Source organism: Dromaius novaehollandiae, chromosome 5 (assembly GCF_036370855.1).
Source record: "Dromaius novaehollandiae isolate bDroNov1 chromosome 5, bDroNov1.hap1, whole genome shotgun sequence".
NCBI classification, from domain to species: domain Eukaryota; kingdom Metazoa; phylum Chordata; class Aves; order Casuariiformes; family Dromaiidae; genus Dromaius; species Dromaius novaehollandiae.
In genome coordinates, this window is record NC_088102.1 from 77,525,326 (window position 1) to 77,546,869 (window position 21,544).

Sequence of the window (21,544 nt, forward strand, 5' to 3'; positions counted from 1 at the left end):
TGCCAAAGAAATGACTCATGCCCTAGACCCCACAGCCTTGAGGACTGAGGGCTGTGCTGGGTGGGAGAGGAGGGGAGGCACTGAAGTTTGTAGTTTCCACTCACACTTTGACCATGACTCTGCTGCCTGGAGCTGTCCCTGAAGGGAGCTATTTCTATGTCCCCCATGTCATGTCAGTGCTCACAGACCCCATCCCACCCACTGGGCATTCAGCTCTGCCTTGCAGAAACCTCCCGGGTGCAGGCCACTGCACAGGGGCACCTCCGTGTTTGCAGGAGCTAAGGAGCAGGTGAGAAAAACCTTGATGAGGCTGGAAAGGTGATGCTGGTTCTGTCTGTAGGCTGAGGGGTGGATGAAGGGATTTGCTGAGTTCCTCCCAGAACTGTTCCTCTCATTGGCATGTTTTGGAATCGCAATCCCTTGTTTAACCCTAACAGATCCAATAAGATTTCATCCCACCCAAAGAGAATAAAACTGAAAGCACAGACTCATGAAAGCTCCTTCCCTTTCAGGCATCCCTGACTTGATCTTCCTTTTGGAAAATCTCCTCCAGAAATGTTCTCAGGGTGAGATGGAGCTGCGAGCAGCCCTGACTCACAGAGCACCCTCTCAACAGGAGAATGAACCTGCCCTGCCAGGGTCACTCCTTCCACCCAGAGCTTCTTCCCACAGACCCCTGGGCAGCTCCCCGGGCAGGCTGAATGCTGACCCTCACGGGCAGCAGAGTCACTGCCCCAGGCACACAGCACCCTGGGACACAGGGACACTGCTCCGAATTACAGTCCTGGGCAGACTTCTGTGCACACCCCAGCTTCACACCCCTGCAGTTGTCTCTGGGAAAAGGTAGCAGCATTCCCTGTCCCTGTGACAGTGTGGCAGGGAACCCTTGTTCTGAAGCACCTCCTCCTCCTCCGCACTGGAGAAGCCAGGAGAGTGAGCCTTACAACCCTATCGGTCATGAGATAGGCTGGGTTCAGAAGATCCCTCCAAGAACCTCAGTAGCATTGCTCTACAGCCAGAGACTTACGGCGTAAAGGGCTATGGAGATTTCTCTCACAATGAGCTTTCCTCTGTCTTCCCACTCCAGACTGCCTTTCACTTCCCTCGGTCTTCTCTCATGTTATGTCTGCAAGAGCAGGCAGTGCTGGAGCCCTGCTGCTCTTCACAGGGGAGCTGCTCCTGGACAGAGCTGTCTCCCATCAGCTCTGCCAGATTGCTATGAGCTCCCTCCATCCCAGGAGCCTGGCCCAGCTCAGGAGCACAGACCCATCTGAAGCCATGAATTTCTCTGTCCCTTGTGTTCCCTCCTCCTGGGAGATGTTCGCTGAGGTAGACTAAAATAATCATCTATGATCTCTCTCTAAACAGTGGAGAGAGGCTGATTCCAGCATTGCAATTTGTCTCATCATAGGATGGTTATCTAAGAGAGGTGCAAACGTCCCAGTCTAGATGCCCCTATTCCCATCTCTTACCTAGGCAGGACACCTAGACAGCAACAAGAAGGGAGTTCATTTTCCCATGGTTCAGGTGTTGATTCGAATGAGCCAATCTGGACATCTCATGCCAAGTTAAAAACCCATGGGGTGGAGTGGGATTCATATCCCTCCCGTGAACACCACAAACACACAGGAGGTGGGAGCTTGCCCAAGCTGAAGTGTGCACAATGTGGATGTCTGCATGCGAGCTCCTTGTCTAAGCTCCCATTATAATCAATGGAGGTAGAGGGTGGGAGTCAATTGGTCACAGACAAACAGCTGGTGATATCTGAAGAGACAGAAGTGGTCCTGTGCCAGTGTCTGTTTGCTCTGATGGAGCAATGGTAAGACCCACATCCTTCTAGAGCATCAGGTGGGAGCCAGCTGGGGAATTTCTTCAGCCATCTGAAATGATCCTAGAGACCTATACTGCTATCACAGAATCGCAGAATGGTTGAGGTTGAAAAGGACCTCTGGAGACCATCTAGTCCACCTCCCCTGCTCAAGCAGGGTAACCTAGAGCAGGCTGCACAGGATCCGGTCCAGATGGATTTTGAATATCTCCAAGGATGGAGACTCCACAACCTCTCTGGGCAACCTGTTCCAGTGCTCTGTTACTCTCACAGTAAAGAATTTTTTCCTCACGTTCAGATGGAACTTTCTGTGTCTCAGTTTGTGCCCATTGCTTCTCGTCCTGTCACTGGGCACCGCTGAAAAGAGTCTGGCCCCATCCTCTTTACACCCTCCCTTCAGATATTTAGACGCATTGATAAGATGCCCCCTCATTCTTCTCTTCTGCAGGCTGAACAGGCCCAGCTCTCTCAGCCTTTCCTCGTAAGAGGGATACTCCAGTCCATTCATTATCTTAGTAGCCCCGTGGTGGGATCACTCACACAACAGGAGGGCTGCAATAGCAGGGTACAGACTCTTCAGGAGAGACTGTCAGAGAAGATGAGGCAGGAGAATGCCCTTAGTGTGACAGGACAGCTCAGAGGTATGGAGCTCTTCCGTGGGACAGACAAGGGGCTGTGTGAGAGCTTGTGGGTGCGCATCAGAGTAAGGGTGACGTTATGGTGGAGCTACAGACCACCCAGTCAGGGTGAGGAGGTGGACACAGTCTCCTTTAAGCAACCTGAGGAAGTCTTTATGTCACAGACCCTGGCTCTTATGGGGGGAATTTGATCTCCCTGACATTCAGTGGAAGGACAAACAGGAGGGTGCAAGCAGTCCAGGAGGTTTCTGGAGGGTGTCAGGGACAACTTTTTAGCACACCCGCCAACAAGGGCCAGTGAGGGTGATGCTTACCTAGCTCTGGCACTTGCAAACAAGGAAGAACTGATCAGGAATGTGATCATCAGTGGAAACCTTGGTTGCAATGACCATGAAATCGTGGAGTGCCAGATCTTGAGGAAGGATAGAAGCAGAGTATAGATGCTGGACTTCAGAGAAACAGACCTTGGCTTCTGCAGGGGACTGGTGGGGGATCCCATAGCAGGCAGCTCTGAAGGGCAATGGAGCTCAGGAAAGCTGGAAGATCTTTAAGAAAAGCACCTGCCAAACACAAGGATGGTTCCTAACGATACTCAGTAAAACTAGCAGTTATCTCAGGGGACCAGCTTGGCTAAACCAGGAACTTCTGCTTGAGCTCCAGGGCAATAAGGCAACATATGGGAGGGGGGAGGAGGGAAAGGCTGCAAAGGAGGAATTCAGAAATATTGTCCAGCATTGTAGGCATGGTGTTAGGGAAGACAAAGCACCCCTAGGATAGACACTTTCAGGGGATGTTAAGGGCATGAAAATGAGCTGCTACCGCTTCGGTAAGAATAAAAAGGAAAAGGTGGTCTCACTGCTGAATGGGGCAGGGAATCTAGTAACAGCAGATGCAGATAGGCCTGAGGAACTCAACACCTTGTTAGCTTCAGTCTTCACCCACAAGGTCTCCCAGGCTGTTGTGTCTTGAGTCAGGACTCCTGAGGAGAAAAGCAACCAAGACTGGATGAGAGAGGGATTACTTGTGAGAACTCAAACTATACAAGTCAATGGAGTTGGATGGGCTGCATATGAGGGTGCTGTGAGAGCTGACTGCTGCCATAGCAAGACCATTCTCTAACATATTTGAAAGGTTGTGGAGATGAGGCAAGATCACAATGACTGGAGAAAGGCAAATGTTACATCCGTCTTCAAAAAAGGCCAACAGGACAACCTGGGGAGCTGCAGGCAGTTCAGCCTCACTTTGGTGAGGAGTGTGCAATGGAGTGAATCCTCTCACATCACATTTCTGGGCAGATGAGAGAGAAGAAGGGGATAGGGAACAGTCAGCACGGATTTACCCAGGGTAAATTGTGCCTCACCAACCTGATCGCCTTCTATGATTAAATAACGTATTTGTGGATGGAGAAGAGTAAATGTCTTTTCCTTAGACTTTAGCTAGGTGTTTGACACTGTCTTCCACAATATTCTTGTATGCAAGTTAGAATGCTACATTTTAGAGGGGTAGACAACAGATGGGTTGAAAGCTGCTTGGATGATGAGGCTTGGAGGGCAGCGGTGAATGTGTAGCAGTACTCATCCTGCTGGTCAGGGAGAAGTGGAGCACCACTGATGTCGCCAATAGCTTGTTCCTGTTTATCTTCTTTAGTAGTGACATGGAGGAGGCAGCACTCATCATGCTTGTAGATGACCCTAAACTGGAGGTGTGGGAGACCAGTTTTATGCTTGAGGCTGCCATTCAGAGGGACCTAGACAGGCAGGAGGAAGGGGCTGTTAGGAACCTCATGAAATTCCACAAGGACAAATGCCAGGTCTTGCACCTGGAGTAGGCCAACACTCCGCAGTGTTACAGGCTGGGGGCTGAGTGCCTGGGGAGTGGCTTTGCAGAAAAGAACCTGAAGGTCCTGGTGGACAGGAGGCAAAATATGAGCCAGGACCATTCCGTGGCAGCAAAGACAACCAAAAGGATCTGGGTCTGTAGGACCAGGAGCACAGCCAGGAGGTTGAGGGAAATGATGATCCTCTTCTAATCAGCATTCATTAGACCACGTACAGAATCCCAAGAAAAATGAAGGAGGTCGATAACTGAGACTGAGTTTGTGAAAGGCCCTCAAGATCACCAGGGAGCTGGAGCATTTGCTTTCTGAGGAAATGGGGCTTGTTCAACCTGGAGAAGACATGGCTTTGGAGGGATCTCATAGCAGCCTTCTGATGGCTACAACGAGGTCATCAAGAAGATGGAGCCAGGCTCTTCACCATGGTGGGAGGACAAGAGACAACGGGCATAAGCTGAAAGAAGGGACGTTCATGCAGGAGATGAGGAAAAGGTTTTCCACTAAGAGGATGGTGAAGCACTGGAGCTGGTTGCCCAGAGAGGCTGTGCAGTCTCCTTGCTTGGAGGTTTCCAAGAGCGGACTGGATCAAGCCCAGAGCGACCTGGTTCGATGCCAGAGCTGACCTTGGTGTGAGCAAGGAGATTGGGCTAGAGACCTCCTGAGGTCCCTTCCACCCTGAAGGGGTCTGTGATTCTTCCCCCTCTGGGTCTTCACTCTTTGCTGTCACAGAAAACATACAGGTTCCCTGTGACAGTGGAAGTAGGTCAGCTTTCTTGTCGGCTTCCAGTCAGGGTTATGCAGATGCAGGGCTTCTTGGCAGGAATGCCCAACACAGCCCTGATCAATCCTTTGCTTCACTTTTAATTTCCTTTTTTTTTCTTTCCCTCTTTCTAAGTTTGTGTCTTTTACCATCCTGATCCCCTGGCATGCCCACCCCTGCTTACCCTTTCCCTATTGGCGCTGTTTTGAATTGTTTTCTTTTGTTTTTGACACAGAGGAGCTTCAGTCCAGAGGGACCTTGAGAAACTTGGGTTATTTGGACAACAGACACCTCATGAAGATTTACAAGAGAAATGTCAAGTCCTGCAACTGGGGGGGAATAACTGCATCCCTGAGGAGAGGTTGAGGGCCCTGGGCTTCTTTATGCTGCTGAAGTGGAGGTGCAAGGCAGTAGAGTAGTAGCCTGCGAGTGCTTGAAGGGTGGTTTCAGAGATGATGGAGCTTCTCTTGGTAATGGGAAAGAGCACTAGAATGGTAAACAGCCACAAAGAGCACCTTGTGGTGTTCAGATGTAACATTAGGAAAAGAGAATGTCACTTGAAGGGCAGTGCTGTGGTGCTACAGGTCACCCAGAGGGAGTCTGTGATCAGTCCATGGCTTTGCATTTCAAGGAAAAGCAAGCAAGGACAGAGAGACATCACTGAAGGGAGGCAGATCCATGGGTGAGAGCAAGGTGGGGAAGCAGGCTGGATGTCTGCAGTCTGCAGGGAAACAGGCACAGGCATGGGACAGCATGGGACGGCCTGTGGTGGAGTCAGCCAAGGGCACCGCCAAGGCTGAAAGCCTCTGACAGAACTGATGTTTTTGTCCTCTTGGCTATGGCTATTGTCACTGCCACTGAGGCCTACCAAAAATGCCATCTCCTTAAAGCACAGCCTCACTGCCTTCTCCCCTCCAGGGAGCCCAGGAGGTGCCGTATTGTTGGCCTGCACTCGGCATTGCACACTCCCACTGCCCCCGTGAAGAGCCCCAAGCAAAGCATGAGGGAAAAGATCACCCTACCCAGGGGCTGGGTGTCAATGCCTGTCCAATCTGCTTGATAAAACCTATCAAAGTTTACTTGGCATTAGAGCCAACTGCACATTTCCTTTGCCTACCTGCAATCAATGTCTCCAACTTTCTGCTCTAATCAGCCTCCAGGGAGGCTTTGTTGGTAATGGTCCTCAGTGGGACCCATCAAAGCTCCAAGAAACTTTGGCGTTTACTTCTGACTTTAACTTCTTGAGTGGTTTGTTCAATCTCCTCTCAGTATCTGAGGTTCATGGACTCAGCACCAAATACACCCAAGGGGTCATTAAAATGCCAAAAGCCCTAACAACCCATGTCACTCTCCATAATCTTCTTCAGTTCTTCAATTCTTGTGTGGCTGATTGGAGAGGTTTCAGGAGTGTATTTACAAGAGGAAGATTTCAATGAGCACCTGAAAAAGAAAGGATTTCTGCTTTTTAAGCTTTATTTTTCAGCTTTCAGAATAACTGATATCCACACTCCCCAATTCATGCTGATCCAGAGCGTCTCCTAATCAAGTATGGACATGTGGGAAAAACAGCATTTTTGATAAGAGACACGTATGGCCAACCTTCCTTCTCACCTCCCCAGCCCTGCCATTTCTCTCATCAGCCACTGGGGACTTACATCACTCCTGTTAGAATCTAACCTTTTTCCACTTAAGTCTATATATACAGCTCCTATACACCAATTCCCATCTGCTTTCCTTAGACAACTACTTGCAGACACAGGAGGATTTTTCTTAATTGCAAGCAAACAAAAACAAAATATGATACAGTTTAATAAAAAGTAGAATACACTATTCAAGTACATGTTAAGCCCAAGCTGCCTCCAGTGAGGTCCACTTTCTACATGGAATAACATTCCTTGAAATGTTTTTGACAAATAGATAGAAAAGGATAGATAGAAACACAACTAGGGAGTAGGGTAAAGAGACAGTTAGACTCTGATAGGCTAGCAGCAGGCTCATGGCTGGGGCAGGTGCATGTGAGGTCACTCCTGCCTTAGCAGCTGACAGATCAGCAGCAGGCACGTGGCTTGGACGCTGATTGTGATGTTCCTTGTATCTGATCAGCTGAACCTGGGGTTTTAGTTAGCATCCTGGCAGGAGATCCTGGCAAGAGTTTCACAAGCTGCAGGCCTCAACCAGCCTAGTGACACATGGCAAAATGTGCTCAGCTGAGATGGACACCTGAACTGTCAGGTTAGAAATGACTCCCTTAAGGAAGAGAGGAGCATGTGCAAAGGTGAGGACTCTCGGGGGCCTTGCAGAGTTATTTGCATGAAACAACTTCAACTTTGCAAGCTGATCCTCAGCTATGACCCTACAAGTATTTCTTGATGACTTACAGGAAAGTGCTTGAGCATCAGGTGAGTATTTTCAGGGTCCAAAAGCAATGTTGTCATTTTCTTTGTTTTCAGCACAAAAAAAAGCTCTGAGCCCTTGAAACAGCACTCTGTAGTATGAGCATCTGGGAGAAGTGGTTATAAGAGGCCAATTATTTCCTGAAGAAATACTTTGTCTTTGGAAGTTTTCCTTATTTTCCCATTTTGAAAGGTAACGACTGTGGCACTGCTGCTCACAAGAGTACCTCTGAGCGCTCTGTCATGACGAGACCACTTCCTTGTTAACTATGCCAGAGAAAAAAGTCCCACTGCGTCAAAACTGTGCTCTCTGGTCTCCTCCTGGATGCCAGCCCCTGGATGTCCTGTTTTGGTGCCCGGGGCAGTACGCAGTGTGCAGGTTGCAGCAGAGATCACCAAGGAGCGAGCCCTTTGGCAGGGAGAGATCAGGACCTTGCTCCCGCCTTATTTCACTGCATTGGAGAGTTACTTGGATGGCTAATTAACTGCTAAGTAGGGCATATTACTGCATTACAAGCAAACGGTTTCTAGAGTACTACCATATTAGAAGAAAAGAGTCTCCACACCAATTATTTATAGCTAGTACCTCCCAATAAGCCTTTATTAACAGGAGAGAGAGGCAACTGCTATGCCTCTAGTCTAAGAAAACGTGAGATTCAACAGATCTCAGAAGTGTTATCTTCAATAAACTCCTCCAAGGGACCCTTCCTGAAAAATGACTTATTATGATCTAAATAATTTAAGCTGCATATTTATATATATTTCACAAGAGGTCTGGAGTATCTTATATCTTTGGTTAAGCATCAGCTTGTGGGATAGGAAAGCCCAAATCAAATAAGGGATGGAAATCATGGAGAATGTATATATATATACACACATATAAAAAAAAGACAAAGCATTCTGTAAATGCTAAAATTTATTTCACTGCTCTTTGTATTACCCACCACCTGTGAATTACCTTTGATATTAGCTTCCATGCGTTTTCTTTCTCAGATAGCCTATACTTCAACTGCAGAAGGTGGTACCTCTGAGTGCTTGTTTTTATGGTCTCCAATTTTAGTTGTATAAAGGAGTTACCATTAAACAGAAAGGCATGGGTTTCTTTTGCTTCATATGCTGTCAGTCTATACGTAGTACAGACTTGCATTAACTTTGGTTCAGTATACCATAGTAATCAGAGATGTAGCTTTTCCATTTTTCATTTCTTTTAATCAAAAAGGGTATATTCAGCATTATAAAGTGCATTTATGAATACTTTGGAAAAGATTCCTCTCTTTCCTTTCTGAAATACATTTGAAAAATTAGAAGTGGTGAATGAATATTTGGGTGGAAATATCTGGGACTTTGACGAACTCCCTGGTTCGGAGTCAGACCCAGAGCATGAGGGCGAGGCAGCTGTCTGGCCAGTGGCAGAGCAGTGGCTTACTGGACTGAATGCAGTCAATTTGAAGGGACCGCAACAGTGAGTGATTTTAAAGCATGATAACTGCAGGCTATGAGGGGCGCTACAGGCAGCAGCCCCGCGGAGGGTTATTAGAGTGGCTGTTAAGCCTGTGGGATAATGGAGCAGATGCGGTTTATTTTACTAGCAGGGAACTTGATAAGAAGGGGGCTTTGCACCAGGATCCCAGGCTGCGCAACACCCTCCGCACCCTGCAGCAGCAAAACCTAAATGTTTCCCCGTCCCTAATGGAGTGGGTGACGGGCACAGCGCGGTTAACCTGGCTGACTGCCGCAGACATCAACGATGGGTTCACTGGGTGGACTACTATCGCAGCAGGAATAAACCATCTACGGCAACTGGGAATGTTGTTCAGCACTTATTTCCCCGAGTTTACAGAACCGGATCTGATCTCCGTGAGCAAAACCATCCGAACTAAGATGCTGCGACCTGCCACCCCCATCTTAAAGCAATGGTGCTACTTGCGATGGGGGTGGGTATGGTGGGGGGAGTGGCAGTACTGCTATCTCAGTTAGCAGTGGCGTCCTCTGTTAGCAGAGATAGGAAGTCAGGAAACAGGCAGGTAAACGTGAAAAAGGAAAAAAGAGTCAGTCATGGCACTACGTTCCAAGACCTGCTGCGAGCCGGTGTGCCGGGGGGAGGTGGATGGTAAACGCAGCACGGAGCTGCTCAAGTGGCGGCTGCAGCTCCAGCTGGAGCAACACACATAGCCCCCGGGGAGCGTGGCGAGCAGCCTGGAGAGCGCGGGGGGACCCAGGACACCCACTGCCCCATCAGCAGCATGCACAGAGGGGAGCTGCCAGTGGCACAAGCAGGGGCCAGGCAGCATTGCCTGAGTTGTACCCACTTAGCTCCACGGCAGTTGCAGAAGAAAAAGCCTTATATCCACAGAGGACAAAAGCCTGGGGAGGTGTGGCAGACTGATTATATCGGACGCTTACCAGAGAGCCAGCAGCACAGATATATTCTGACCACTGTAGATACCTGCTCTGGTCTATTATACATCCACTCCTGCACCGCAGCTACACAGGCTCACACCATTAAGGCATTAGAAGACTTGATTGGGTTATATGGTTCCCTGGTGGAAATCCAAAGTGATCAGGGTACTCGTTTTACAGAGAATGACATTCAAAATTGGTCTGGAGAGTGAGGAATAGCCTGGACATATCACATACCCTACCATCCACGAGGGATGGGATTGATAGAGCGAATGAACGGCTGCTCAAAGAGCAGCTGTGCAAATTGTCCCCTGCTGGTACCTCACGAGTTGGAGCAAAAATGTTCATCACGCAACTGCCTGCCTCAGTGCCCAACCACTGCATGGCTCTACCCCATATGCTCGTTTCAAAGGGGAATCCATCGAGCCCCATAATAGTTTAGCTCTCCAGGGGGGTGGACATCAAGGCATTGACTCAAACTACCTTGCAGAGGTAAGAGTTCAGATCATGCATCCACCCAGCAGCCAGGTGGTTTCGGGTCTACAGGGCATGCTGTGTGGGTGCATGATCCGACTAAACCCAGACAGCTGGAAGGGGAAATCTTTGCTGACAGGCCAGGAGATCCCCACCTGGTACTAATCAAAGGGGAAAGTGTCCCAGTCTATGTCCTCTCTAGGAGACTCTTGCCCAGAGAACCGTGACCTGATGAATATGCCTAGCCCAAATACTACACAATGTAAAGTCCAAAGAATCAGCACAGGACAACCCCTGGCAGTGACTCTGTCAAATTTAGGACTATGGGGAAAACACATTATGCTCCTGGTCTTCTGGGCTGATTAGTTTTATGTGCATATGTACTATAATTTACTGTGTGTGTGTGTGTGTGTGTGTGTGTGTGTGTGTATACACATATAAAAATACACATATATACGCCGGCTCCAGGCGCATGAGCACACGCCGGGCCGCAGCGTCGCCCCGGTTCCCTGCGCAGCAGCCGCCAGCACCCACAAGCCACGGGCCAGGCAGAGCGAGTGGCTGTGCACGCAGGGCGGCCGGAGCCGCCACGGCCCGGCTGGGTGCGAGCAACTGCTGGGGAAGGCCCAGACGGCCGGGGCCGCCTCCACCCACGCGGGAGCCCCCGGCTCCTGCGCCCTTGTTCCTGGTGGCCCCGCGGCTCGGTGCCATTTCTCAGCGCCATCCCGGCTGTTGGGCTTGTGGTGGCTCCAGGCCGAAGGTGACACCAGGCCTGATGGGGCCAGCTAAGGTGCTGCTGGTGCTGCCCATGGGCAGAGAGGGGTGACAGCACTTTCCGAGCTTCCTCGCAGAGCTGCTGGTCTCTGCGTCGGCTTCGGTTATTTTAGCTGCAGCAGCAGTACTGCCCTGGGCAGGCAGGCAGGTGCTGTGAGGGCATCAGGCACACCAGATGCCCCTGACCATGGGAGGTGAGAGCGCAGCAGGAGGAGAGAGGGGAGGCAGGGGGAGGTCACTGCTAGGACAGTGCTGGTGAATCGCTCCTGTCCCAGCAGCCCCAGTCAGCAGCAGGGGAGCAGGCACTGGGGTCACCATGAGTGGTGGGAGCTGATTCAGCAGCTGGGGAGGTGGAAGCAGGAGTGGGAGAGGCAGGCAAAAGCATAATGGCTGGTGCATTGTTTGTGAGGTCACTTCCATTACACTTACCTGATTGGCCAGAAGAGGGCAGGCTGGCATTATGAGGTCATCAACAGCATCACAGATGGCAAGGAACCATCAGGAATGGGGCCTGTGGTCCAAGTGAAGTCCCGGTGTTAATAAAGGCCCATAGTTGGGCTGTGGGGCCTTGGGGAAGCTCAAGCGAGGCCATGAACACTGATGCTGAAAGTAAAAGCTGAGGTCATCAGGGGTGTTTAGGATCATTTGGTCTGAGCTGCCAAAGCTCACAGTAGGGTTGCATTAAAAGTTCCTGCTCTGCCCATGGCAATTTCTTCCCCTCATTTGTGATGCTATGGGAGATGTCTGACTGAGCGAGAGGGGTGAGTAGGCAGCCTGGCCCTTGCCCTCCGAAGGGCAGTGGACCTGAGAGGGAGAAAGATTGGATTTGTGGAAAAGGAGGGGATTTGTATGCCAAAGCAGAGTGCAGAGTGGGGGCTGTCCTTGGCGTCCCGGCCTGGCAGATGTAGAGGGACAAGTGTTGAACGTGAGTCGCAGGGAGGAGGCCGTTTAAGCAGCTGCCCATGGAGCAGAGACTTCAGCGTGAGCTGCGTCCTAAAAAATGCTGAATCCCTGGTTATGATTAATTGCCCAGAGATTTCTTGGAGCTGGTGTTTGGAATCAGAGGTGTAAAAGGGAAGGAAACAGCAGGATCTGATGTGGAGGAGAAGCACAGAGGGACCTCTAATGAACATCGCTCTGCATCAGCTCCTTCCTGCTGAAAGGCACAAGGCAAGGCACAAATGCAGTGACTCCCCTGGGATTTAGAAGGGAGGGTGAAACCTGACTGTAAAACCATGACTTCACAACAGCCCCAGATCAAAGACTGGCAGTCAGTTTTGCTCTCCAAATTTCCTTTTTCTTTTTTATGTATTTTTACAGCTCCTGTACATTGCACACAGGCTTTGCTTATGTGTTCTCTATCCCTTCGGTACCTGCTCACGGCACAAACGTCTCAATTCTCCCCACTTCCCTTACCCAAACCTACTCCCCCATCAGGCTGCCATGGCCATCCCAGCTGCAGCACCTTGCAGCCCCCAGTCCCTGCTCAGAGGGAGAAGCCCTGCTCCTGCAACCCCACAAGCTGCTTTGCTCCTCTTGCCCCTCTTGCCAGCTCTTGCCAGCTCTTGCTGCTGCTGAACCCTGCTCTCCCATCAGGAGCTCAGCTGTGACTGCAACCCAGGACATCCTGCTCTGTCTGCAGTCTCAGCCTCTCTCCAGCCAACATATCAGGCCAAAGATCGAGCACAGACTGGACTGAGAGAGTTGTCCTCTAACCCGATGTTGTGGGTGGATGAAGGACTGACCCTGCCACAGGGGTCTGTGGCAGAGCTGTCTGCACATCAGGCAGATGTCTGAATCGCTCCCACGTCCCTACACAGTCACTGGAGTAGGGACTCAGCCATCCTCTTTCACTGCTCCATGGCACTGCAGCCTCCCTTCTCCCCGTTCAGTAATGAGATATACAGATGCGACCACCCAGCACGGACGCACACTGTTCCCTCTTCTGTCCTTCCCATCAGGCAAGGAGACAGCACAAACATCTCAGCTCAGGCTCAACAGGACACATGTGCACCCTCTGTGCTGCTCTTCAGCTTCTCTGGCCATTCCAAATAGTCCAGAAAGGACATCCCACAGCAACATGCATGTCGCAGCCCCCAGCAGATGTGCTGTCCCAGAGCTGGCTCCCCAGGGATGTACCTCCGGAGAAGTTTGGCTTTTGTTGGGACTGAGCTCAAGTGAGAGGAGGGAGGAGAGGAAGGGTCTGTCCACCCAAGCAAGGTGATTATCTTGCCAGCTTTGAGAATGAGCTTGAAAATGCTTGTCCATAGGGACAGTGACTGCAGGACTGCCACTGCCCCAAAAGACTTCTTGCAGGTTGGTCTGGAGCCAGAAACAGGAGCGTCTGATGAGGAGGGGGTTTGAGCCCATGTGCACAGTGCAGAAGAGGTGAGCAGTGCATCGCTGTAACCTCTTGGCCACCTCATCGCCATGCTGTTGTTTTCAGTTTGTATCAACTTTGGATAAAACAAATCCAGCTATAGCATGCTCTGCTGTACTTCTGGGTTTGTTTTTGAACATCAGGGCTGAGCAGCAGGGAGAAGTCTGAACGATGCGTCCTGTGCTCTTGCAGGCAGCGCTGAATTGAACAGCCCTGCACACTCCCATCTGGTGTGGGGAGGGGAGTTTTCCCTTTTCCCTCTGGGTTTTCGAGGTCAGTTCCTGGGAGCAGAAAAGGGCACTCTCTGCAAGCAGAGGAGGTGCAGGGAGGCTCCCAGCACATCAGGGGGCTGGTGGAGACATGGCCATGAGATGCTTTGGGAAAGCTTTCGGGATGCATTTGTGGCTGTTCATGTTGCCCTTTCTTCTCTTCTTTGGAGGATGACACAGGGCAGAATGGACAGCATTCACTAAACCCTGATTTATTGTATTTTAGCCATAATAAAGTGTGTGCCTTGTGCTTGGTGGTGATACCAACGTTGTTGATCCCCCTCCCCGTTCCCTCCCAGTGTAACACTCCTTGGCAACACCCATCTCTATACACACAGAGGTGTGAACAGGAAAGTCAGTGGTGCAACCGCAACAGTAAAGATAAGGGAGAAAAACAGCCTACCTAGGAACAACGATGAGAATCAATAAGGAGCAGGAGACCCCAGACCTAAAAATTACTATTGGTCTGAACTAGCGCGTGAGGGGTGGGAAACTTAATTTGAAAAAGTTATAATTGCCCAGGGATTTCTTTGTTTGGGGTCCCTCTTCGGAGGCACCCAGCTCGAGCTGTAATCACGGCACTGGGGTCACCATGAGTGGTGGGAGCTGATTCAGCAGCTGGGGAGGTGGAAGCGGGAGTGGGAGAGGCAGGCAAAAGCATAATGGCTGGTGCATTGTTTGTGAGGTCACTTCCATTACACTTACCTGATTGGCCAGAAGAGGGCAGGCTGGCATTATGAGGTCATCAACAGCATCACAGATGCTGCCCAGCAGCAAGGAGAGCTTGGGAGGAGGTGAGAGGGAGGAGGAGGTGAAGGTGGCATTGGTGGGTTTGATTGTGAGGTCTCTCCTTTCACAGCAGCTGATTGGCCAGCAGCAGGTGGGCAGGCATGTGAGGTCATCAAGGGCATGACAAAGCCCGCCTGGAAGGAGGGAGAGGCAGGTGACTGTGGCACTGCTGGCATAGTGGTTGTGAGGTCACCTCTGTGACTGCAGCCTGGTTGGCCAGCAGCAGGTAGGTAGGCACTCTGAGGTCATCAAGGTGATGAGAAAGCCTCCCAGGGGAGAGGAGAGCTCTTGAGGATGGCCGAGGTGACATGGCTGGGACCTTTTCTTGTGAAGTCACTTCTATTGCAGCAATCTGATCGGGTGGCAGGCAGGCACTGTGAGGTCATGAAGCAGGTCAGAAAATGTTCCCCATGCAAAGGAGAGCTCAGGGGAGGGGAGAGGGACAGGCAGGTAAAGAGGAACAATGCTGGAATGATGATGTCACTTCTTTTGCACTGTGGTAAGATCTTTGGAAGTAAAGTTACAGCTGTGATACAAGAATGATGTTCAGACTTGTCCGATATGCTCCTATATCAACAGAAATGGATCAGGCATGCTTTGGAGGAGTCATGTAGGACCCTGGGCCAGCTGGATTATAAGGATGCCATGAAACAATCCCATTCAAGGATTCCCACCCAATCCAGCTGAAGATGCTGTTGCAAGGACATCTGTGATAGAGACTACCATCAGCATCTGGAAAGCAACCAGCAATCCTGTCCAAGAGGTTTGGATTCCCCACATGAGCATCACCCTAAGCAAAAGATCCCAAAGAATTAGACTTTTGTTTTAGACCAACACTCTGACCATGAACGTCTCTGAAGCACATGGATCACTTTGATCCATCACCTTCTTGTTATGGCCCTGTGCTCTTGTGTTGTGCCCCTGTTGTGTGCTCTACCTGGACCTTCAGAGCAGGTGTAGAGTTTCCTACAGCCAAGGCAAGAGATTTGATTGTGGGTCTGGTCTGGAGCCTGGCAAACATCTCCTGGGGATCCCAGGGACATCATCCTGGTGATGGAACAGGGCCATGTCATCATGTTGTCACTCTTGGGCCATCTCTGGCCCAAATCTATGTGTGTCTGTGTAGTGACATTTCTGTAGCTGAGCATAGTGGTCCCCGTGGCAGCCCTCAGGGAGAGTGTGTCCTTCGGTTGAGGGCTGAGCCTGGCCCCACATCTCCCTGTAGGGCAGGGCAGGGGCTGGCGCTGCCCTGGGGCTGGCTGAGAAGGTGCTCAGCCCACAGCGGAGGGGCTGTGGGGCTGAGCAGAGATGCGTTGCTCTTCTGTACCCCGACTGCTGGAAGCCAGTGGGAGAAAAGCATTCACAGAGTGAGACCCCATGAAGGTGGGTAATGCACATGGGTGCTGCAAACACAACTCCCGTCCCCACGGGAAACCCCTGCTCCTGCTGGGGCTCAGGCTTCAGCCCTGCCTCTCCCACAGGGAGAGATGGGCCAGGAGCTGGGAGGGAGGGGGCTGTCTCTGGGCAGGGGCTGCCATCAGGGAGGCTCCAGGTCCTGGGGCTGGAGGTGGTGCCTGAGCCCCGGCTCCCCTCAGAACTCCCAGAGTCACCCCAGCCCTGCCCCACTGCTTCAGGGATGTGCTGGTGACACCACTGTCACCATCAGTGTTAAGCCATGGCTATTCCCAGCAGGGAGCCCGGCTTTGCCCTGCCCCAGCTGGGGGGTGCAGGGGGCTCACACAGCCCCACTGCCAGGCAGTGGCTTGGCTATTGGGGCCGAAGAGAGCTGCCCCTCCTGGGACCCAGAGCTGAAACCTTCCTGCGAAGCAGAGCCAGCGCTGGGCAGCACTGGGGCTGGGGGTGTTATCCTCTGCCTCCCCGAGAGGTCTGATTTTGTCTCCTGGCCTGACGGTGCCCGTTGCGGGGGGAGAGGCGAGCTGTGCTGGGGCAGCTGGGCAGGGAGAGCTGATGGCAGTCGCATGGCCCCATGCTTTCCTGTGGCTGGGAAGGCTGCAATCAGTAAACAAGTGGAGGGAGGGATGCATAAGTGGTAGGGTGAGGGGGAAGAGAAAAGGAAGGAAAGAAAAAAATGCAAAGGAAAAAGCAGGGAACATAAATAACTGCAGTGTAGGAAGGAAAAAAAGCCAGGGAAAAAAAAATCTTATCGTGGAAATATGCCCTTGTGAGCATCCTCAGGGATGGGCCTGTCACAAGGCCAGGGGCTGAACCGTGACTTTGGGCTGGAGCCTGCGTGTTGTGGGGCTCCCTTCTCCAGTCCACTGCCCTCTCCCTCTTCTGCCTCCCACCCTGCTGAAGGAAACGTCCCCTCCTGTGGCTGCCTGCTCCCGTCCCCTGCGCCCTGCACACAGATGTTCCCCTGCACAGACCCAACCTGGTGCCCCAGGCGAGGCAGCTCCTTCTTCTGCCCTCGCAGCCCAGCAGCGGCAGGGCAGAGGGGTGGGGGAGGATGGGAGCAGGAGGGGGGTCCCAGCGCTGTCCTGGCCCTGGTGCCTCAGTCCCTGGCTGTGCCAGGAGTGCTCAGGAGTCCACGAGGGCCACGGGAGCCAGGAGCAGCCCCTGGAAATGGGAGTCCCTGCAGAGCCAGAGGAGGGGAAAATCAAGCTGCTCTGCGCCGTGTGCGGGGGCAGCGGGAAGCAGAGCTGCCCCCAACCACTGTGGGGAGGTGATCCCCAGGCGATGAGCCCCTCTGGGGCTGCCTGGGGTGTTCAGGGCCCTGCTGGCAGCTCCGGGCTCACTGCTGTGGGGCCACCGCCCATGGTTAACCCTGTCACTGCAGCTCTGCGGTGGCCTCCGTGCCTGGGACCAGGGTGGCCCAGGCAGAGCCCCCAGGAACAGAGCAAGCAGGGGCACTCCTGGGGTGAGGAGACTGGACCTCCCCGCCCAGAGGGGCATTACGGGACCCTGCAGAGAGACCCATTTTGGCTGGAAGCTCTGTGTGTGGTTTGCAGGATGGAAATGTCTCTGCCAGCAGGAATATCCTCCAGCTGGATTGCTCACTATTCCCGCACTGCAGGGACCAGAGGCACTTGCAGGCACACAGCCTGTCTCAGAGCCCGCTGCTCCCGAGACTTGTCCCTTCCCCACTGCTGGTTCCTGGTGCTTCGCCCTCCCTGATCAGCCTCAGGGAGACACCCTGACACCCGGGCAGGGAAGCACCAGCTCTGGATCAAACCTCCAAATGGCTTTAATAACAACAAATACCAATGCATGGTGTAAAAGTAGAGGAATGAAAATAGAGGAAATGCCCAGCTCTTTCTGCTACCAGTGGGAGAAGGGAGACCAGTCTCTGGCACTCACGGCTCTCCCAGCTGCTCAGACCTCTCTTCTGTCCCAGGTGCACCCAACCACATGGCAGGGGTGGTCTCTCCTGGCCCTGGGCTCAGGGACCTTTTGGCACCAGGGTCCAGTCTCACAACCTTGATGTCCTCATGGGCATGTGCCAGAGACACCTCTTCAGCATCATCGTATCCCGTGTCTGCGGGGAGCAGGGATGGGGCGGCTCTCTCAGCTCCAGGGGCCCCATCGCTTCCCCAGGAGTGCAGGCTCCCCCCTGGAAGCAGCAAGGCCGGTGCATTGTGCAAGTTTTCCCTGTGCGCGTGCCCCTTCTGGGCTGTCAATCCCCTTTCTCTCCCTCCTCTTAATGTCCTGAGATCTTCAGCCCGTTCTCCCACCCTAGTTTCCCCACCAGGAAAACTCCTGGGCACATTCCCTCCCTATCCCAGGAAGTTGGGCTGTCAGTACGCAGCGACTCTCCTAGCACTGGGGACAGCACCCCAGGAGCCGGCAGCACTGCATTTGCCCCTCACCTCTCTGTGTCTCCCTGGGCCCATCTCCCTCCTCTGCTTCCCTGGGCGCTTCCCAATCTTGCTGCCCAGGAACAAGATCCTCCCCGGGGTAAGAGACGTCCCTGGCATCGTCATAGCCATCTGCTGGGTCACCTCTGGGCAGGACAAGGCCATCTGAAAGGAGAGGGGAGCTGGTGGCAATGAGAAGAGCCCTCCCGCAGAGCAGAGGAAGGAAGGACGTGCAGGAACAAGGGGCTGAGATGATGGTGTTGGCAGGGCCACAGGAGACCCGGCGTCCTGCCCACCCACCCCAGAGTCTCAGGAGCGTGTGTGCGGCAGTGGGGATCCCTCTCGACCATGTCCCCTGTGGAGCACAGGGCTACAGGCACCCAGCTCAGACGGGTACGGCCGACCCTCGCCTGCTCCGCATGGCTCTGGAGTCACTGCTCAGGGCGATTCCTCCCCACCCCGATGGTGACACCCAGTGACACTGCTGTCGGTCACAGAGCTATAGGGAGGAGAGACCGACCCTTCCTCTGCCTCCCCCTCCATTACCTGGGGCTGACCCAGGACCGTCCTCCTCCTCACTGTCCCTGGGGTCAGGACGCAGCTTGGTCAGGGACCCCTCTGAAGAGAAGCCTGGCGAGAGGAGCAGCGGGTGTTATCAGGGTGAGCCCTGCTGACCCTGCTCATGGCCAGCGCTGCTGGGGACAGGGACCCACACAGCAGGGACTGCATGGGGAGAGGGCTCGGGGCTCGTCCTGCTCCCATGGGACAAACCCCATCTCAAAGGGCCTTTCAGAGCTGCCCTGGGACAGCCCCTTCCCTCACCCCCCAGGAACAACCCTGGGGTGCAGTGGGGCAGGCAGGGAGGAGCTGTGCCCCTGACTGGGATGGGCAGAGCTGGTGGGGAGGAAGCTCCTCTCCTGAGCCCAGCACGGGGCTGCTCTCCCCACAGACTCCATGGCCCAGTGCTGTGGGGACCACTGGCCCAGGGGCTGCCAAGGTCCCATCCTGGGTCAGGGCCAGGGGAAAGGGCCCTGAAAACGTGCTCCCACCCAGGAGGGACCCACACAGACCTGAACGACCAAACCTCGCCTGCTTCTCCCACGTCAGGCTGTAGTCGATCTCCTGGTACACAGCCTCAGAGAAGGGCTCCAGAGACCTCCTGGAGCCTGGGGACAGAGGCAGGGTCGGGACAGGGACATGGAGAATGAGCCTGATGTGGTCACCCAGCCCTTCCCCAGGGCCAGCCCAGCACTGACCCCACCGCCCAGCCCCACTGCTCTGTCCAGGTACCACTATCCCATCTCCAGTGACAGCAATGTCCCTGTGGAGATGGCCTGGGGCAATGTTACCCTCACGCTGTCCCTTCAGAGACAGCTCAATGTCCCTTTTGGCCCCGACTCAGTCCCTGGTCTGACCCTGGAGCAGCTCCCGTGGCTCCTCTCCCCGGAGGGCTCCCCACTCTCTGCCAGACGGGTCCGTAATGCGGCCCTGCCCTGCCACGGGTGGGCAGGGATGGACGGAGGGAGCAGCCTGGGGACCGGACACCTGCACTGAGAGACCCCCGGCCCTGTGCTCCTCCTGGCACCACTCCTGCCCCACAGCATCCCCGCCAGCGCTGCCCACAGCATGGCCAGCAGCATCCTCAGACATCTCCCACTGCTCCTGGCTCCCCCGGCCCCTCGCTGCCACTTCTCTCCTCACCCACCACCACCTCCTCCTGCGTCTGCACTCTCTCCACCCCTGGTTGCTGGTGTCCCACAGACAGACAGTGAAGGGGCAGTGAATAGGGCAGGAGGCAGCACCCCCACCCCAGCTCCATCTGCGCCCCTCACAGACACCCCACAGCACCCGCGGGGCTGCCAAGAGGCATCGCCCACCCTGGGACCGATGGGGAAGGACCCACCTCTGCGCTGAGCCCTGGTACTTCGCACTTGCCCCACCAGGAGGGCCAGGAGCAGCAAGAGCAGGGCCCCCAGGACGATGCAGATGACGACAGGCACCGAGACTCTCCCGCTGTCCCTCGCACGGCCCTGGGTGGGATCTGCATGGGCAGGGACATGGATGAGGCAGCCCCTGGCCTGGGGGAGGGGGGCCCCAGGGACACCCCAGTCCTGACCCCCACATGTGGCAGCAGGGATGGGGGCACAGGGGTGGGTCACGGGGCAGCTCCCACACTGCTGGGTGAATCACAGCCCTCCCCAAAGCCACCCGCTCCCACCCCAGGGCCTCCTCTCTGGGGCTCTGCACCCCAGCACAGAGCCCCTTCCCTGGGGCTGCAGCCCACAGCCTGGCCCCAGGGAGACCCAGCCCCAGGGAGGAGGGGAGGTTACCTGCTCGGGGGGGTGACGTTGTCGTCCTGGGTGCAGCTGTGGAGCAGAGAGAGAGAGAGAGAGGGGTGTGTGTGTGTGTGTGTGTGTGTGCACGCGCACAGATGTCCCCTACAAGTCCCACCTGAACTGTCCTCCTCTGGGTCCCTGTGACAGGCTCAGGGCCCTCTGCTCTGGGCCGTGGGGAGGACAGCACAGGCAGCCCAGGGGATGCACCCAGGGGGCTGCAGGATCCCACAGGCAGAGGCCTGAGGACACCCAGCCCCACAACAGCTGCTCCCCACCTGGCACCAGACACCTGACCTCCCCAGGGACATCCCTGCTCTGAGGAGCTCTGGGGCCATGTGAGGACCCAGCTGGGGAAACATGTCCTGGAGCAAGGAGACAAAGCACTGCCACTCACCGGAGCAATTCACGGCAGCATCTTCCTTGTGCTGGCAGGCACCGCTGTCCCCGGGCTGGGCCCAGCAGTCCCGGAGAGACCGCTCCGTCCCTCGGCACGCCACCTGCTCCAGCCAGATGGGACCCGTCCCCTCCCCAAACGCAGCCTCCCCCAGGGCAGACACCGCGGGGCCGCAGCCCAGCTGCCTGCACGCCACCTCAGCGTCCTTCAGGTCCCAGGAGTCGTCGCACACCGTCCCCCAGGAGCCGCGGCGCCAAACCTCCACTCTGCCCGAGCACCCGTCCTCTCCTCCCACGGCACGAATCTTCTCCGTCTCTGGAAAAGGCAGAAACCCCCTGTCACTGGGGCAGCTGGGAGAGCCCAGCCAGGCAAGAAGGGGACACGGAGGAGCAGCTACCTGTGCAGCTTGTAGAGTTGGGGCACTCGGCCACCGGGGCTGGGGGCGTTTCTGGTCGTCTCC

The 21,544-nt window shown here is 54.2% G+C and overlaps 1 protein-coding gene across 1 annotated transcript in view; it reads right to left on the minus strand.

The window, feature by feature from the left end:
• The window catches only part of LOC135328623 (scavenger receptor cysteine-rich domain-containing protein SCART1-like), a 43,811-nt gene that overhangs the window by 16,811 nt on the left and 5,456 nt on the right, over positions 1–21,544 (minus strand). Inside the window, exons 7-16 of the mRNA XM_064513504.1 lie at positions 21,482–21,544; positions 21,075–21,399; positions 20,685–20,710; positions 20,258–20,395; positions 19,425–19,520; positions 18,901–18,984; positions 18,367–18,519; positions 17,858–18,035; positions 14,456–14,612; positions 4,041–4,213 (exon numbers count right to left, since the gene is read on the minus strand). Coding sequence (XP_064369574.1) covers positions 4,041–4,213; positions 14,456–14,612; positions 17,858–18,035; positions 18,367–18,519; positions 18,901–18,984; positions 19,425–19,520; positions 20,258–20,395; positions 20,685–20,710; positions 21,075–21,399; positions 21,482–21,544 — 1,393 coding nt within the window. The remainder of the gene's footprint in view (positions 1–4,040; positions 4,214–14,455; positions 14,613–17,857; positions 18,036–18,366; positions 18,520–18,900; positions 18,985–19,424; positions 19,521–20,257; positions 20,396–20,684; positions 20,711–21,074; positions 21,400–21,481) is intronic.